Source organism: Rhea pennata, chromosome 12, assembly GCF_028389875.1.
Source record: "Rhea pennata isolate bPtePen1 chromosome 12, bPtePen1.pri, whole genome shotgun sequence".
Classification (NCBI taxonomy): domain Eukaryota; kingdom Metazoa; phylum Chordata; class Aves; order Rheiformes; family Rheidae; genus Rhea; species Rhea pennata.
In genome coordinates this window covers 550,695-570,296 of record NC_084674.1, presented here as the reverse complement: position 1 = coordinate 570,296, position 19,602 = coordinate 550,695, and the positions used below count along the sequence as shown (strand labels likewise).

Below are 19,602 nucleotides of genomic sequence, written 5' to 3'. Positions count from 1 at the left end.
AGGGCTTTGGCTGTGCTCCAGAGGGTCACCAAAGTGCGACGGAGCAAAAGTCTATCAACAGGCTGCAGCTGCCATGGATCTGAGTACTGTGCAGGCAGGTTACGGCAGCTACTTGCAGGGTGCTGCTCAATGCTGTCTATGGGATGGTACTGAGTTGTCCCAAAACCTCCAAGCATGAGTTAGATTGGGTCTGTGCTGCCCAGCCAAGAGCAGAACAAAACCTTCATTCACAAGGGCTTGGTTCACCTCTCTTTGGCATTGGGAAGGTCATGAGTCACGCTGTGGAGGTTTCTGACATCAGACTCTCAAAAGGTGAGAAGCTGTGCAGAAGACTCCAAATGAAACTTTTAATTCTTCTGTCAATGGTATGCCATGGTCTTTTATTCTGTTACTGGGAGTTTACATCATTTCTTTGCCTCTGTTACAGGATTCCTAGATTAATGCTGTCCCAGGAAAATAGCCCTGACTGAAGGAGGTGAGCTCCAGCTTGGAGTATGCCCACACTCTGTGAATATGTCCAGATACAGAGCTAAGACCCACCTGTGCACTGTTTAATATGTTATCCCCTTCCTCAGCCAACAATAAAGATTATTTGTTTGCTAGCAAACCAGTCTAACTGGAAAGTGTTACAGAAGTTGTGCTGAGCAAGCTGGGTGCAGCTTTTCTGCAACGATGGGATAAGATTGTGACACAAGTCACCAATCAGGTCTCCATCCTCTGAGCTGTGTGTTCTCACTCTGAGTGTCATTTGTGATGGAAGGTACAAATTTTAAGATCAGTCTTGAACAGTTAGAGTCGGGGAGGACTCATCAGGTCAAAACTTGACTGCATGAGACTGAGCAACTGGATCACATTCTGCCCTGCTTTGGAGTGGGGTGTTGGATCAGATAACCTCCAGAAGTCCCTCCCACCTATGTTCTTCTGTGTCTGTGTTCATTCCTTAGCAGGAATGAAATGTCCTCCTTATACTGTACCTTGCCCAGCTGCAGATCAGATAGGGAGCAGGCGTCAATGAAGGCCTGGGCTATCACAGAGAGACACGCGTCTATGTGGTCTGTCTTGTCAATGTCAAAGACAAACTGGGGGTTCTTCAGGATGTTGACCCAAAACCTCAGAGGTAGGCTGCAAAGGAATGATGCCAGGAACACACATCAGGTGAATTGTTGCAAGCCACAGGAAGAGGAGAATAAAGGAAAAGACATGCAGGAAAGATATTGATAGAAACTGAATAAAAGAGATGGGAAAATGTTAAGACAAGTTCTGTTATTTAATCACATTTGGTAATGCAAGTTACTCTGTCTAGCTGAAGGGGCAGGCGCACCTCTTAACCCCGAAGAGCCATTTCTTCAGTCTGAAGCATGAGGCACAGACTGGAACCCTCATGTACAGCCCTATTTATGAGAGCTTATTCCCGTGCTCCTTTTGTAACTCACTGAGCTAGCCTGTGTGCCAGGAGAGGAACTGGCACTTTTGCCTGCATGTGGCTTTTGAATCAGGTTTCCTCCTTTGCTGGTTTTTGTTTTGTAGGCCGGGTGCTAGCTTCTTTTTGCGTTTTCTTTGTTGTTAGCAGTAACCTGGTTCTGACGGTTGAGCCTTGCCCCATTAAGCAGGTTTTCTGTGTTACCTTTTCTGGTCTCTTTCATTGTTTTCTCTTCCAGTTATTTCAGTGCATATTTGTCCACAACACAGTTTCAGTACAGTGCTTGCCCTTTCTACCATCCCTCCTCAGAAGCCTATGAATGAAAGCTCCTGTAGGTCTTACTGCTACTAGCAATTAAAGATAACTAAGGTTAGGCAAATCTGTAGTTCACATGTCATAGCTGCATGTTGTCCCAGACAAATTTGTTTTCACTCTTCACATGCTGGGCTGGAAACGGTTACTGTCCCTGCAGCCTCGGAAGAGCTCCGCTTTGCCTCTGTGCTCCTGCCAACCTCCCTGCTCTCCCTCTGTTGAATTTCCTGGTTTCTTCCCTTCTCTATTTCTCCTCTTCACCCCTCTTCCCCTCTGCACCCTTCCTGCTATTCATAACGTCCCTCAGTAGAATTCCCGGTTTGTCCCCAGTGCTGCGCTACCAGCTGTCATGACGTTATTACAGCATCAGCTCCTGGAGTCCTGTGAATACCCTAGAGTCTTTGCTTGGTTATAGAGATAAGTCTGAAAAAGTGCCCCGATGGCTGAAAAGCCATAAATCAAATGAAAAGGAGCCAAATATACCAATTTAAAAATCTCTGTGATGTTTTAAAGCCTGATATGTTTTTGGAATCTGTCTCAGATTCTTCAGTGCTTGGAGGTAACAGTGTTGCTGTCTCCTGTCATTCCTTCCCTCTCCTGTTTCTCCTTTAATTATTTATATTAGTCTGCCTCTTTGGCAGCCTCCTTTATCTGGCTATGCCTCTTCTTCCAGCTCTCTGCTCCCCTGAGCGCTCTAAGCTCTGTGTTTGTTCGAAGCTCTCCAAACCATCTCATCTTTTGGTTCCCCCCTCTCCCCCAACAAACACACACACATTCTTCTCCTCCTTGTTTTTCGAGTCCCTCATTGGTTCTACTTTTAGCAACCTAATGATTAATCCAGGCCACCATGGCTTTGCAGCTGCTGGTCTTGAGAGCTGGAAAGAAAGAAAGAAAGAAGACATCCTCTCTTCCAAACCTGTTGGTCTTCCAGATGTGCATAGTGTCAGGGTCTGTGATCCCTCTTTTCTCTGCTTGCTCCTCTAAGAAGTCAAAGAAATACTTCACGGCCACAGGCGGCTTATCATCTCGGATACTGAGAATGGCTTTGAACAAATCGTCCAGGAACTTCTGCAGCGTGCCCTATGAGACAAGTGCACACAATGTAGATGGGGAAAAGCAGCAGCGTCTGAACCCAGAAAAGCAGTTTAAGGGGACTGTGACTGGTATGCATGAGGGCAAATGCTTTGCTGCCGGCAGGAAGGAAAGAGGAAGAGGAAGCTGAAGCAGGGAGGGAAAGCTTTGTTTGTGCATAGTGATGTAATTAGCTTGCATTTGGGTTTAATTTCTTTTGGCATCGAGGTTTTTCTTTCCTACTGCTAGGATCTCACATCTGTGATTGTTCTGCACAGTAAATACAAAGAAGCCTGGAGACTGCTGGCCATTCTTGTGATCTCTGCTCCAATGAGACATCATGCTGGGATTAAAGATGGGCTTGGAGCCCAACTGTTGGATCTGAACACTCTTAGAAAATGAGGAAGTTCAAATCTGAATTAAGATTGCACATTCTTCCTGCTCCTAGAGCTGAGCATCTCCACCTCTTTTCCCAGCAGGATCTCTCACTGGGGAAATTCAGCCTCAGATCTGAATTGTGCATCATGAGCCTTGAAGTTGTCAGCATCGCTTTCATGTGTGCAGAATCCAGACTAACACTCAGAGAGATCATGGGAGGCTTCATACAGCAGCTCTGCTGGTCCAGTTAAGAGCTAGAAAGTTGGAAGGAACCCAGCAAGCCAGCAGTGCCCAGCAGCCTCACTGAAGGCTTCTCCATGTATCATGACAGAAGAGTCCCTCTGCCTCTCTAGAGGGACAGGCCCTGCAGTGCTCCTTTCCTACATTATCCCTTCTTGCTACAGGCTGCAAACAACAATCCCACTTGCCATAAATGAAGGTGTCCCAGTCTCCTTTGTAGGTGTCCCCCCCTCTCACCTTTGTGGAGAGCAGCCTAGTCAGGTAGATCTCCGGAAGGACTTTTTTTCTATGGCTCTGTCTGTGGGACTTCTTATGTTCGGTTGATTCATCAGTCGGGAGAACCTAGTCCAATACAAAATATATGCTAAGAATTCTTGTCCCTGGAAGTGTCACAATAGATTTTCCTTTAGCTACAGAATTTCAGTTGCATATACAATTCAATTAAAAAGCAGTTACTGTGTTATAAATACATCCTCATCTGGTTGTAAAATGTAATTTATAATGCTCATTTTTTTTTCCCCCTGACATTTGTTTCTCTTGCTCTCTTTATTGCTTCTCTCAATCTAGGCAAAGAAAATGAAACGATCACTCTCATTTTGCACTCTAGTCAGATTCCCTTTCTGATCTCTGTGAAGTACTCCAGTGTGGCTGCAGTTTAGGTTCCCAGAAGCAAAGCACAAGGCTTCCACAGAAAGCAACTTTTTTTTAAATTTGGAAAAAGTGCAAGAACATTCAGCCAGTATTCCTACCCTGGCCTTTTTAAAAACAAAAATAAATATTCCATTGGTCAGTCAGCTAATTACCATTTTATAATGATCTAGCAAGCCATTTAAGTACATCTTGGCATTGTTTCACATGTGCGCAGTCATCTTCCTGTCCCTTCTCTTCCTTGCTCTGTGTGCGTGTGCGTGCACACACACGTTCGTGCATTGTATGTACTCTATTTGAACATGGAAACTTTAGCACAGAAAAAAAAATAATGTTGTAAAATATTGTTGTTGTTCATAACACATTTTTTCCTAACAGCTTTTAGCAGCACTTAGCACTTCATACTTTCACAGTGGTGCGCAAGCAGGAACTAATAAATTTCCCACAGTCCTGGGAAGCAGGCAGCATGCCAGTTATTCCTATTAGGTGACTCGACCAAGGATGTTACCAGCTGAGCTGCTCTGTGATCAGACTGCAGGGCCAGGCAACATTTCTGAACTCCCTGCGGCTGCTGAAAGCTAGATCAGGCCATAACAATTATTTTGCCACCCTGGTAATTTTTATGATGTCCCATAGTACTAAAGCTTTTCGACAGATAACCTTTCCACTTCTCTTTGGGTCTCTCTGAAGAAAACTAACATGCACTGATCCTGCATGTTCATACACCTGACATTTCAGCCCCTGGAGATGAATTAAGTTAATATCAGCAAGGCTGAAAAGATTTTCTCCTCATCCATCACATATACTGAAAAAGCAGGAGCCCAGAGGTGAAAAGGGAGGTGAAAAGAGTGATCACTGCACATTCACAGCCTTCCTGGTCTCCTTCTCTGCTCCCAGCGTTTTTCACACTACTGACCTCCAGGGAGAGAGGTCTCCTCGGCAGCCAGTGGGCTCCAGCTCACCCTCCCGCCCCCCCTTCCTTCATGAAAGTGATGCTCTGGGATCGGGCTCTTAGAACAAATCATTACACCTCTGTCACAGTTGCCAGCGTGACCCCGATTTCAGTCAGCAGTCTGGTCCCATTGCCTTAGCTCAGGATTTACCCATAGACTGAAAGGACTTGCTTTCCTTCAGTGCAGCAGGGGCTGGCTGCTGCTGGAGAGAGTAAGCCTATATGGTTTGCAGCAGCATCAGTTTTCAGAAATGCAACTAATATCTTCCTTTGTCTATTAACAGGCACCATCGTAAAGGTGAACTATGTAGAACTACACGCATTAGAGTCAAGATTACGATATAAGCTTTATTCTCTCCCTACTGCTGCCAAAATTAATGTGTGTGTTCAATTATTATCAGAATATCCGAACAATGTGTAACCACAAAGGTTTCAGCCCCCCCCCACTCCCCAGTCCCCGAGGGCAGTTCTGATCACAGGCCAGCAAGCTGGCTGCTTGACAAATGCGTCTGTCGGCATGTACTGCACATATGGAGCCCATTCCCAGCCATGCTGTGGACAATAAGGCTAAGTACAGCCCTACTGCCCTTTGCTTTAGGCTCCTCCATTGCTGCAAGCAGAGCAACCATGCATGGCCAGTTCCCTAGGGCTGGGCTGCCTTCCCACCCACCAAACACCCCTGTGTAAGTAATTATTGCTGCAGCTACAAGAAAGGGCTGGGGAAGCAAAGCTGTTGCTGTGATCTGTGCGTGCAGGCTCTCCCTTTCCCTTTACTTATCTGTGCACCTTGCTGCTAAGATGATTTCCTGGAGTGAAGGCCCCACTCCCCAGGAGCTGCTTCCTACAGAGCAACTGGTATGGGGGGAGGGGGGGAGAATTCACAAGGACCCTCGCAGCGGCCACCCCCGGTGGGCCAGGCACTAACCTTGAGTTCAAGCAGGATACTTACCAAATGGAAGTATTTTTCAGTATCCAAATCCTTCACTGTAAAGAAAAACAGCTTAGTCTGAGGAATCAAACAGAAAACTAGCATCCACAAACTACCCATGTAAGTGGATGTGTTTTGCTTTCAGTAAGAAACCAAACACCTGCTTGTGGTCCATGAGATTTCAGCATTTTGCTTTGTTTTGGTGGTGTTTACCCCTTTTTAGGTGGTGTGATGAATACCTCAGGAAGTGGGGTAAGGAGTATTTTAAATATCAAATGGGTATTCTAAAAGTGGAGCCCATGACAGTGTGAGAGCAGGGGCAGTACTTAGGAACCCTGGCAGTCTGTTCTACACGCTGGGCACCCTGAGATGCCTACCATGTTTGTCCTCAGTTGCCTTTCAGCTTTACTCACCATGGGCAGCTGAACAGCATCTCCTAACCCTGATGGGCAAAGCACTCCGGCATTAGAGACAGGCTCACACCATCTATTCCTGGAGCAGGAACTGACACCTACACCTTCCAGCCTCAGAAGCTGTGGTAGCTCCCTCCCTCCCTGCGACAATCCGGTCTGCTTTTGGACTCTAACAGCCCTCCATTTCTTGTTCCACCAACTGTGAGAAAAGGCCTGAGAGACTGGGGTTCGAAATATGTTTTAAATGTGATTTTTTTTTTTTCTATCTTGGCTTGTATTGATTCTCTGCACAGTCTGAAATCTAGATGTATGCTGACAAGAAATGAACATGTATAATTGGGAGGGAAAGGGATTTTCCACTGAGCTCAACTGAGTTTCTGATTTCTCCTTTTCTTCTCCTTAACTAGCACAGATTTAATGCAAGGCTCTATTAAGCATGTGAGGAAAAAAAAAAACATTCTTGTGAAATTCTCAAACACCTCTAGCTTCAGGACTGGGAAAGCACTCAGCACTTCAGCAAACAGAGAGAAGAGGATACTGGACAGAACATTTTCAAAGTAAGAACACAAACAAAGCTCTTCCATCTCCTCCCGTGCATGTATCAGAAACGTACACTTCCCAGACCTCCTTAATTTCTCCTACAGAAGTAAGAGAGGGCAGAAAAACCTAATCATTTTTTCTTTTTTTTTTGCAAGTCAAAAAAACCTTAAAGCTAGAAGGAATCTGGAAGCCACCCACTCACAAGGGTCAATCCCAGACTCAGGACTGCCCACTGAAACATTCGCTCTGCCGCCCATCTCCCATGGGTCTGGCTCAGAGTCTGCCCGTGCCTGATGAGTGAGGAGTGCTCACAGCAAGGCGGAACGGCAGCCACGACACTCAGCGGTGGCTGCGCAAGAACAGATGGTGACAAACAGGGCTATTCAGCAGCACCGGTTCCGGTGACTTCATGTCGGCCGGCCTGCTGACCAAATTATCATAATCCTGGCAGTTTGTAGGCCTACCCTCCCCACTCTGCCAGAATCCTGCAGAAACATTGCTCCCAGCTCTTTGGAGCTCTTTTTCCCCTCCAGAGTGTTGGCTGCCTTTCAGGACATGCCATGCATTGCAGTCAATAAAGCACTAAGTGTCTCCACTCCACTCTTCTGTCTAGCCATCAGTCCTGCCCGGGAATGCTGCACTGCTTGTATCTGAATGGCAGGATTCAGGCCTGCAAGCGTCCAGAGCTTGGGCAGTTTGTGACCCATCATAGACATCTGGGGCTTGCTCAATCTCAGTAACAAGGAATCCAGTAGAAAGGGAAGAGCGTGTAAGAGCTGATTGTTCATGATGGGTAAGTTTCCTGTGGCTCCACAATTATCTCTGCCCCAAATGTAAGTCACAGCATGGGCATGGGTTCAGTGGGCAAATGGGGCTTGCTGAAAGAACAGTTGAGGCCTCAGAGGATGGGAAGGGCCGTTTAAGCATATGTCTGGCTGCTGACTTGCCCGCTCAAGTCGGGGCAGCACTCCCTTCTTGGCTGGTGGCACAGTGCACGCACGACAGAGCAACGCTTCATGGTGCCCCTCCACTTTTATTATCCTGGCTTAGGGCTGTTCCTAAGGGGGGGTCCAAGGCCCAAAGAAAATGTTGAGCCTGTAACCCTTTCCATGTGAAGAGCCTGTAATGCAAAAAGGCAAGGGCAAACTTCCTCTTTACTTGTTGGTCCTTCTTCAACAGGTTCTGTGTCTGGTTCCCAGCACAGATTTGCACTAAACACCTTGCCATGCTGCACAGCATGATGAAAGGCATAGATGTAAATGATTTTGCAGATATGGCCAAAAAAAAGATCTGCTTTTCCTCAATAGTGTCATGCATTCACTTTCTTCCCAGGCACAAAGGTGGCTTGACCAATGCCAAGCTCTGTCCAAAAGTGCCACCACAAAATAGGGCTCTAAGAGTACTGATAATCACTACAGTCAACCTTGCAAGGGCCAACTCCACACCAGCCTGTTCAAGCAAGGGGCTGGCAGCAGGCCCACAGCATCCCCCACCACACAGAGCTGACTCTTGGTCTCCCCAGCTCCTGCTAAAAAAAAAAAGTGTTTCTGCCTGGTCACCAGCAACAGGGAAAGAAAAGTGAGTTATTACCTCTGCTCAGTGTAGTATCCTTCTTATCCAACAAACTCATAGCCAGTGACGCCCCTTCAGGGATCTGCAGACAAAGGGAACAGGAAAACACAGGGACATCAATGACAGATTGGGTGCACAGGGACCACAGGCAGCTCTGTCACTGCAGCAGCAGTCCCTTGACTATGTGGTTGGGCCTAGCTAGGCCAGATAAGCTGCCACTGTCAAGATGGTGACCAATCTCACAAGGACGTATGCCCAGTGCCAGGGACCACAAAGACAGGGTGAGACGTGCTAGTCATTTCTCAGCTCCGTTTTTGGTTTTCCATGCACTGTTACAGGGCAGTGAGGATTACACTTCCATGGATACTAGGGAATGTGGAAATCAAATAAAAACTTCCAGTTTCATTTAATTTTAAATGAAAAGCCGACAGGAAAACAATATGACTCTCCACATTTGGCCCACATCTTTGGCCTTAGCTCCGTGACAGCATCCCCAGCTCCTTCTCTCAGGGCAGTCAACAGCAATTTTGCAGAGATTTTAGCAGGAGTAGGGATCAAGAGCAGTGTGATACTAATCAGCCAAGCTGGTGGCCATTGGGAATAGGAGCTTTTTTTCCTCCCTTTTTCTGTTGTCAGGAATAACTTGTTTTGCATGAAGAGTGTTTAATTAGTTTCACTGTGTTGCAATATTAACGAGCTTCTCACCAGGGCAGATGTCTATTCCCCAGAAGCTCTCATGAAGCTATGGCAACATCCCTGCTTGTTTCTGATAATCTTGTTTTTGGAAGGGGAATTGCAACTCACCCCTGAGGCCAGGTAGGGTCCAAGGAAGCAAAGTTTTTCTGCAGCACTTGCAGGTTTACCTTGTAATGGGCTAATGTGTTCAGTTTCTTCCTGCCATCCTCCACCACAGAGGTATCGTCAAGGTCCCGGAGGATGTAGCTGTCAGTGCTTGTGGCAAACCACTCTAAACACAGAAAAGGGAGAAAGTGAAAATCCAGCTTGAATAAGGCACGTGCAGTTGGGACTAAGGCATCTTATTCTGGAGGCCACATGCCATACAGCACACTGGTGCTGCCGAGCCCTACTTCAAAGGCCTCTGGGGTTCTCTGTGCTGGCAAACTGAAACAGATGTTTTCCAATGGCCAATGCAGTAAAAACACTTTCAGGGTTAACACCAGAAGCAGGGATTTCCTGGACTAGAACTGGACTGGATAGAGCTGGAAGAGGTGATGAAGGTCTCTGCTCGGAGACACAACAGGAGCACAGCTCTCACTTCACCCCTGTTCCACCTTGTCTCTGTGCTGCAGGCTGTGTTTGACCTGCCACAGCAAAGCAGCAGGGAGTGGTGTGGGTAAGACAACCATGTGGCAGTGTGCAAACCCACCAAAGGCTACTGCCTGCTACCAAGTGGGAAAGAGCATGTGATGCACCTGGATGCAAAGGTGCCACGTGTGCACCAGGTGAGCAGGAGCAAGGCACTGCCACTTGCTCTAGTTCAGTGTATTTTCCTGTAGAAACACCTTCTGGCTCTGATAATACTGATTTTCATCCCTTGCGACCATCTCTGCCAACTAGGGTGTGTCTCCATGGCCCACCACGGACCATGGAGGAGCAGCCGTCAGCATGGGCACTAGCAGGGGTGCAGCGGGCATCACCTGTGCTGCCTCCTGTCTGGGTGTGCCTTGGCATGACACAAGGGGTACCTCCACAGCTCTACAAGGATGGTAGAGGGAGCAGATTGGGTCAAGATGTGGCCACAGAAATAAGATAGAGCCTATACAGGCAGTCTGCAGACTTTTATCTTATCAGATTTTTATCTTTCCAGCATGCGGCTTGGATTCTTCCTAACTTTTAGGAGAAAGAGCTAGCTTTTGGGTAAGTAAATGACAACTCTGAATCCATGGCCAGATAGAAGTCCATGGGCTCTTTTGGAACTACTTATTGAGGGACATGCATTAACTTGCCATATGCAGGCTCAAGGGTATTTTAGAGGATGATATCCTGTTTGCGGGGTTAGGATTACAGGCTTTGAAGGGTGTAAACCCAAGCATCTCTGTGCTTAAGCTGGACTTTCCTAAGGTTTCCTTCCAGTAACATGGTTCCCTACAGCACCCTGCCCATCAAGATCTGGTCCTGTCCCTCCTTCCCACAGACCACTCTCAGCGAAAGGCTGTCTTGAGGCCTGCCCGCTCATCAGTGCTGCTTCACCCAATGCCTTCTGATAGATATGAAGAGCTACTGTGCAACATGCACTCCTACATCTTAGATATAAGAACTTGCCTATTTAACAAACTCAGTCCTTACCAAGATCAACGTCTTCTACTCTTGGCCACTGGGAATATGGGACATTCTTGCAAAAGGCTTCCAGAATCTTCTCTTTCACTTGACTGAGCGTGTCTGTGTCCATGGCCCTAACGCTCAAGGAATCCATCCCACAGCCTTGGAAAGAGACGTTGAGGTTCTACGGGGAGAGGCTGAGTTAAGCACAAGGTGGGAACGATTTGCCATGGTCTGCTGGCTCCCAAGGACATACAGAGGCTGAAGGGCATGCACAGCTCTCACTGGTATCTTCTAGGCCCTGTGCTGCTGGAAATCATGCTGAACAAATGTGCTCATCTATGTTTTACTGCTAAGGGAAGGCACTGATTTATAGCCCTTGGAGACTGAAGGTCCCTATTTATTCACAGAGCTAGGAGAGCATAGGGAGCAACGCTGCAACCTTCTCTCATGCTGCCTTGCTAATGGGCCTTAGCTCTGACGTGCAGAGACCACCTCGGAGGGCAGGAGGAAAGTTCAGTCTCCATAACCCAGTCATGTCTTCACCTCCTTGGCTCCAACTAGTGACTAATGGGACAGTCAATGCTCATTTTTTTGCCTTTCCCTGGTGCAATGGACTGAATTCAGTTGTTTAAACAAGCTTTAAACATTCTCCATTTTAAATCTGGTGCAATACTGGCGTGTATGCCATCATCAGTATGCAATGATCTGTTCAAGAACATAACTTAGTAGCTGGACAGTTAGCTGCAAGAGGCTTCAGGCTGCCATAGACAGACAGACACAGTTCAAACTCAGGGATGCTCAATTTTTTATTGCAATTACAGCAGAGAGCTGCAGGGCAGTAAGAGCGACTCCATTCCTATCCAGACCTCCTCCTACTCCTTCGGGAGCTGCTACTCCATCAGTCCAGTGAGAAGGAATGGAGGATCCAGGTATCTCCTCCTTTCACCATCTGTGTAGACTCAAATGCCACAAGCATAGCTTTCCCCTCCCACTCCCATGGGCTTCGTTCTGCAAGAGTTCAAACTCTGCTTCCTACTTTTTTTCCTCCCCTTCCTTGGGTGCAATGAATCTCAAAGTAGAACTTTGTGCCTTTATTTATTTGTGAATGAAACTGGGGCTCTGAAACCACCAAACTACCTGACTTGCAAGCCCAGGTCAGGAAACTGCCCACGCTCCAGGAATACTGCTTCTGCACAAATACAGTTGCCTCTTAGAAGGAAAACTGGTGAATGTGAGATTGACCTCCTGGAAGCCCACAGATTCATTTGCAAATACCACTTTTAGTATCAGCAAGAAGGATACACAACCAGCATCCCTGGTGATGAGAACAATGTCAATGCACACACAAAGTCTGATTTTCTTCATAGTATTAAATGAAGTTGATTTTTCACCAAGTATAATGTGCAGGTGTTTTTTAAAGCAGAGATTCAGTTACCAGCAATTTGGGGAATGACTGGTGAGTTAGCACTAACCCTGCAGTTGTTCTCCTTCCTGCAACATACCCTATATCCACTTCTCTTGCAAAAAAGTAGGAGGCAGCTGCACTTCCCCTACATGGACTTAGGAAGTTACCATTTCTGTTGAGAAAGCTAATACTTTGTGCCCTGCTGCTAACCCCTCTCAGTTTGCGCTGTAAATTTATAGGTCAATTGGTAACAGGGATATGCAGAGGATGTGGAGCTTGAACCTGCTCTGAGTTACCAGGATGCACATCTGCGGTAGCCTGCTGACTTCAGTGAAGCTGCTCCAGATTTATGCCAGGTAATTGAAAGCAGAACTTGACCAAGGGTCTGGAAAGGCGTCTGTTGAATTCTGTGTCTGGCAGTGAAGGGAATAAAGTCCTTCACATGTACAACCTTAGTCTGTCCTATTCCCACAGGAGGCATTTTGCAGAATTGCTTTTCAGCACCATTCCTGTAACACCCTATGCAAAGCCTTCACACCAGAACTCCAAGTCTTCACTCGTAACAAAGAAGTTGATATTCCAGGTTGCTTTAACTCTCTCACTATTGCCTAACAAACTTACTTATCTCCCTCCATTCCTAAACTGAGCCACTTAGGTGACTCACCAAAGGACGGCTGTGGTAGCTAATGCAGTCATTAGGAGCCTTGTTTGGAAGGCGCCATGTAGGTCCTGTACCATGTAGGTGTTGGCAAGGTGCCCGTGCAGGTGCTCGTTTAACTTATGTCGTTATCACAACTGCATAGGCACCAAGTCATCTGCTCGCACAGCTACCGCATCTGGTGTACAGCAACTATCAGCACACTGGGCTATAAGCACCACTCACCCTCGGCTTTGCCTCGATGTTCTCCCTCAGGAGCCACTCTTCGTTGAGGGTGTACCTGGCTTTCCCTGTGATGGCATCGATGGAGCCCTTGTTAATTTGCTGCTTGATAGCACAGATCAACAGGAAGAATGGCTCTCCAACCGTCTCCTGGGGAAGAGGAAAGAAAATCAAGTAAGTAAACAGGAATCGGTGATGGCAATGCCTTCCAGCTGCACAGCTGGGACAGACTTTGCATAAATACAGAAGGCAAATGAAAACTGTAATGTGCCCCACCACACCGAGGAGTGGGACTGACCCATGCCAGGTGCTGGAAACCTCTGGAGAGTGCTTAGTGCCATCAGTTCCCCTGGCTCCTGCCAGCATCTCCCTGAGGCTGGTCAGAAGTCTTTAGACTCATGGCAATGTGATAATTCAGAAAAGAAAGAGAAGAGGCCATTATACCTGGCAACAACCACGGCCAATTTTGTGGGAGGGTGAGCTGTGCCTGTTGGCATCATTGCAAACTGTCCAATTCCTATAGCAAGTACTGTAAGATCACAAATTACCACAGACAGGTTACACTAGCATTTTCTCACCAGCAGAGCACTTGGGTACAGTTTCAGAAGGTAGGGACATATGTGTAGCTGTGTTGAGTGGGTACATGCATAATGCTCAGCAAAACATAAATGTGCATTAATTTACACATGAAATTATATATGAACTTCAGGGAGAATCTGGCATACTCCAATACAGACTTGTTTTCTGAAGCCTGGCAGAGCACGTACTGTATAATATATTGCATTCAGCAGGACAGGAACGAGACTAGCTTGCACAAATATCCAGGTCTACAGAGGTATTTGGGTGCCTAATTTCTAATGAAGATATCAGCTGAACTCCTCTTTCCGCTGCCTGGTGTACCACTGAAGTCCCTGGAAGTGAGGCTGCTCTGTACGTCTGTGGATCTGGGTCCCAGCAGTCATGCTTTTCACACTGCACTGGAGCTCTGATCACAGCAAAACAGAAAGGATCGACCAAGCTGTTCCCAAGCAACAGCAAGCACACCATTTATCTCCTTATATTTATGAAGCTTCATCTTATAGCAGAGAGGTGAATTGTGACACTACTGTAATAAAAATAAAATAAAATAACAGAGAACAGCTATTTGTGATGCATTTCAGCTACATGGATCTATGCCAGGTTTTTGATCCACTTACATCTGCTACACTGGTTGTTAGTGAAGCTATTTTCTTAAGAAACTTCTCAGTACTGGAGTACATTCCATTCTCCCTAATGTTCATGTATAATTTTCTTCAAATGAGGCAAGTGTAAATTATTGCACATTTATTTATTTTTTGAGCATCACACACATCCCAGCACAAAAATCTCTGCCATCTGATATCTTGCTCAAGACAACATATATTGAATGATTTTGATATTTCTCAGCTAGGAGCTGCTAAATCCTGTTCAATCTGCTTCTTAATTAAGATTTGGTGATTCTTTTATTCTAATTGCTTTATAATTGCTAAAGCAATTAGTGTGATGTCAATCTTGATCCGGCTGCATTCAGCGCAATTGACATTAAGACACTAAAGCATGGCTGTAGGTGGGCACACACCATCTGTGCCATGGTGCCCATGTTTAATTTTCCAAGGGCAACTTTTCTTCTGAACACAAGAAAGTTATTTGGGCCTTCTGCTGGGGTTTAATGACTTCCTGCAATGTTCCTTCTGAGCAAGCCATATAAAATAGGCTCAACAGCATAACTGCTGGGACTGGAAATGGAAAAAGACCTAATTTCCAGAAAGTGGAGAAACAAGTGAAGGTGTGCTCTAGGGAATAGACGTTGAGGATCATGAGAGCTGAGAAAAGGTCAGAGACATAAAGAAAACTCAGTTGCTGAGAGAAAGGCAAGTTCAGGAGAGATCAGGCAAGGGATTATACTGACACCAAGCCATGTCGAAATTGCACTACCTGTTTTCGCTGTAATGTGATGTGAATTGTGGAGCATTGCCAAGTTAATCTAACACAAGAGGGGCTTACAAATCCTAGTTATGACTCTGTTGTGAACAGAAACTTTATGCTGACGCATTTAAGCACATAGTAGGGACAAATCCAACTGCTAAATTCAGCACCAAGTTTGGAAACCTGCCATCCAGTCCCTTATTGGAAAGTTCTGATGCTGCCTGGATCCTGGATATAGATTCAACCCACATAAAGAAGTTGGTGAACTGTGACAAAGTTACCTCAAAAAAACATGAAAAGTCTGTATGAGTCCTGCTGATATAGGAGCTCTTTATCGCCTGAAGTCAATGTACACTGTATGGGCTGAGACTGATCATCTGGCACCTTCCAAGGAACGCGAACATACAGTGGGAAAGGAAAAGGGGGCAGCCCGAGAATCCAGTGAAATGGATATTTCATACCCTGCTGCCATGTAAATGAACAAGAGCCATCCTCAAGACTTGCTGCACAGGAAATAAACTACAGTGCTCAGCCTGCTAGATACTATTTTTGTTTGTCTTTTTGGCTTTCAGATTCAGAAACCGTGGGATGTTATGGAAATTTGCAAAAGTGCTAATCAGACAGTGACATTCAAAGAGAGGAAAGAGGGCTGGCAAGCAGGGACTACAGATAAAATGGTAAACTTGGAAACCTCAAGTATAGTTCAGAAAACTCATGTGGAAACAAATCAAAACTGTCTTTGGACTTGCTAGATGGGAGAAAGGAAGTTTATCTTGAAGAGACTAGTGCTGATTCAGGAGAAAAATTACTTAAAAAAAAACACATTCTGGGGCCTTTTTTCTGCCTATTGTGAACGTATTTTAATGAGACTTCATTTTAATTTTTGACTGAATTCTTAAGGGCTCTTAAAGCTACCCAGGGCACTGAAGTAACTTTAAAGTAATGGAAAGCACAGTTCAGGCTGGCATTATTTGAACTGCTTCATGCATGATGAGTGTGGGAGGGTTTGATTTTTATATGCTTGGGAAAAAATAAAAGATTTAGAGCACAGACTGGATTCATATGTTGCTGCCTTATTAACAAGGCTGACAAGACATTAGAGATGCATTAGAGATGTCCTCCCAGGAACACATTAGAGTCATTGCCAGAATGACTTGGTGAGGTTAGGGTGGGAAAGGAACAGAAAGCAGCTGCTTATCCTAAGCATCTGCTAATTTTAGGATGATCTGCTATTTGCATAATGTGAAGAACCAAAACTCAGCTGTTTCCCTTGCAAAACTTTGGGAACTTTGGACCCAGATCTAACTGCTGTATTCCAGATCCATCGTGTTTGTCTCTCTTATTTTCATTTAATTATCAATCCTTCCATCCAGTTAAGGCTTAGGCACAAGGGTACTAAGACATCATACAGGGAAGGGTTGTTTTTTTTTGGTTTTTTTGGTTTTTTTTTGTTTGTTTTTTTTCCCAGCATTTTCAGTCTAAGCAGTAGCAGAAAGTACTGATAGGGATCATTTCATTTATGATTCCTACTCAGATCTGCAGAAACAGAGGTTTGCATCAATTGTGCAAATGCTGCAAATTTTCAAATACTTCTCTGATTCCAACCCCCAAACAGTAAGCTTCTGGAAATTTCTTCATCCTCTCTACTGAAAACACAGGGCCAAACCTCACCCTGTCAGAGCTGTAACTCCATCACCTTCAGGTGCCCCGCACATGTTCAGACCACTGGTGACTGTGGCCTGCCCCTCTCTTCCAGTTGAGGACAGCGCCTTCAAATCATTTTCCCCCAAAACACAAATGGACGGACTATTAGGCAGAGTATTAATACAAAACAAATGTTTCAAGCATGTAGCATTGACTTACAAGGGAATATACAAGCACTCTGATTTTTTCCACTACACAGCAGCAAGAACCTTTGTAGCAGCTGTTTCAAATAGACATTGTGATTAACAGGGACAACTCAAGAACAAAAACCAGACCCATCGTCACACATTTGATAGCTCAGTGTTATAGGCAGGCGAGTAACCTTTCTTTTGCCTTCAGAGAGGCATTTCTTGGTTTTTTTAAGAGGGTTGATCCAAAGGAACTAACAGTACTCAGGAGCTGTCTGAATATCACTAGTATTTAAATCATAGCCCTGAGCTAAAATGGGCCTGCATATAAGGAAATGCTGTTTGTCTGACTTCAAGTTTGCTTTGCATCTATTTATGCCAAAATGTGACCCTAGAAGCACTAAAGCTCTGCTCTGGCTGCTTATCAGGCATGGAAACCCCTCTGTCCTTTCGCACACTTGAGGCTAATGTCTGTTTGGCGTCCTCTCCTCCACTGACAGGCAAAAAGACCTCTCTGGATATTTCTGTCCTATCCCCTCTCTTCTTCCTTCTTATTCCAGCAGGCAATTCAGCCTCTCCTCTGAGTATGTCTCCTCCCTTCATTGCAAAGCAGAGGAGAAGGTGACGTGAAAGCGTCTGGGAAATCAGAACCTCATTGCACTCTGTTGATGGAGAGCTTGCTTTTTGGAGACGGGAAATAGGCTGTGGTAGGAAGTATAACAATGGTCTTTATTTTTGTAGCTTTAGGCTGACCACATAAAGCAAGCAGTGGAGCGCGCACCCAACTGAACGGTGTTCGGTGTCCTGCCAATCTGTCCACCTCTCAGGACAAGCCGAAAACACCGAGGATGCTCCTGAGCTGAGCAGCGCTGCGAGAGGGCCGCGCTGGCGGGCACAGGACGCGCACCGGGGCCCGGGGATGCGAGCCCGGGGCCCCGTCCAGCCCCATCCCTGGCCTGCCCCGCGGGGTGAGACCCGCGCGAGGGGCTGCAGCCGGGCTCGGGAGGGCTGCGAGGGAGGACAGCAGCGAGACAGCAGGGAGAGGTTTGCTCAGGGCTGGTGCCAGCAATTAGCAGGGCCTTGCAAGTCCAGAAGAGGGGCCTTATTAATTTTTTTAATTAATACTGTTTTTATAACCAAAACCACAGTGGAAAGGGGCTGTGAGAGAGGGACGGTCTCTCCTGCGAGGCGGCTGCAAGCAGAGCAGGAGGGCCGCGGGCCGGGCGCTGCAGGCGGGTGCGGGCCGGGCGCCGTGCCGGGCATCCCAGAGCGCTCCAGGCCCAGCCGCTCGCAGGAAGGCCGTGCGGCCCCGCTCCCGGCAGCACGTGCCGCCGCCCCGGCTGGGGGCCGGGGGCCCGCGCCGCCCCGCTCCCTGCAGCGTGCGCCGCCGCCTCGGCTGGGGGCCGGGGGCCCGTGCTGCCGCCGCCGCCGCCTCGGTAGGGGCCGGGGGCCCGCGCCGCCCCGCTCCCGGCAGCGTGCGCCGCCGCCTCGGCTGGGGGCCGGGGGCCCGCGCGCGGAGCCGAGGCGGCCCGGGGACACGCGCTGCGTGCCCGCCGCGGGGCCGGCGCGGAGGGCGTCGCTCCCCCCAGCCGGGGCCCCTCTCCCGCAGCCCCCTGCCCCCCGCGGGTTTGCTCCGCTCCGTGGCTCGGCCCGCTCCCCTGGCCTCGCGGAATCCCCGCGCCATCTCGGCCCCCCTTCAGAAGGGGCGTCTGTTTGCAACATCCGCCTCCCACCTCCCCCCGCGGACCACAGCCGCGACCGAGGGGAACAAACGAGGCAGCTCCGCGGCTCGCGCGCCGCCGAGGCCCGCTCTCCCTGCGCGGGGACGGGGCTGCTGCCCGGGCCCGGGGCCGGGAAGGCGGCCGAGCGCTGCTCCCGCCTCGGCGGCTGCCAAACAGCAGCCCTCTCCCCGCCTGACCCCAGGGCGGCGGGACGATACGGTGGAACTTGGGAGCTCCGCAAGCCCCTGTTAATTAGCTTTGTAAGATGTCCAAGTCTTAAGGCCCACGTGATAAAACTCAACTTTTTCCTCTTTTTTTTCCCCCCTCTTTCCCCTCTGAGAAAGCCTTCTTGCACAATGTCCATTTTTAGCAGAAAATGAAGTTGGATCAGATGCCTCACATGTGGTCTCCTCTCTCCAAAAGGAGAGATCAGCACTTTTTCTCCCTAATAGTTTAACTACAGGGACAAAAACTAAAGATTAAAAAAAAAAAAAAATCGGTGATTCACTTGCTTCTGCTTTTACAAATGGATAGCTATGCCCTATTGGCACAGCCATCCTCATTCTTCCCTGTAACTTTTCTTTCATTACACTAGCTAATTATGAGCTAAAATAAAAGATTAAGAATTATAAAACCAAAGGGCTTAGGACAAAAGTGATCATCAGCTGGGAACAGAAGACATTATGATATGTATGAGGACAAAAAGAGTATTGCTTCTGTGGCTGTTACAAATACTTTGCAAGAAGATTTTTTTAAAAGCCTTTTCTAGGCACTCCTCTATGGGTATAATAGGTCTCCAATTAACTGCTGTGGAATCAATTATGTTATTGCTCAATTCTTCTGGGAAATTCCAACCAGAATTGGCAAATGCTGGAGATAAAGGACTGAGCAGATGGACTGCTGATGTGCTCTGGGATGCCAAATATATTCTGTTTAGGTTAGAGTAGGAAGATAGTCAGGCTCCCAAGATGGAAGTCCCTGCCTCTCTTGCTAAGACTCATCTGACCAGCTTGAAACCATAAAGACACTTTCACTGTGGGACTCCCCCCACACAAATGAACAA

General features: G+C 47.2%; 1 protein-coding gene across 1 annotated transcript in view; it reads right to left on the bottom strand.

Annotated features, from left to right (window-relative positions):
- The window catches only part of PLXND1 (plexin D1), a 92,232-nt gene that overhangs the window by 6,792 nt on the left and 65,838 nt on the right, over positions 1 to 19,602 (bottom strand). Inside the window, exons 26-33 of the mRNA XM_062585481.1 lie at positions 13,046 to 13,192; positions 10,782 to 10,938; positions 9,338 to 9,441; positions 8,493 to 8,556; positions 5,971 to 6,005; positions 3,659 to 3,763; positions 2,649 to 2,812; positions 975 to 1,122 (exon numbers count right to left, since the gene is read on the bottom strand). Of these exons, the coding sequence (XP_062441465.1) occupies positions 975 to 1,122; positions 2,649 to 2,812; positions 3,659 to 3,763; positions 5,971 to 6,005; positions 8,493 to 8,556; positions 9,338 to 9,441; positions 10,782 to 10,938; positions 13,046 to 13,192 (924 nt within the window). The remainder of the gene's footprint in view (positions 1 to 974; positions 1,123 to 2,648; positions 2,813 to 3,658; positions 3,764 to 5,970; positions 6,006 to 8,492; positions 8,557 to 9,337; positions 9,442 to 10,781; positions 10,939 to 13,045; positions 13,193 to 19,602) is intronic.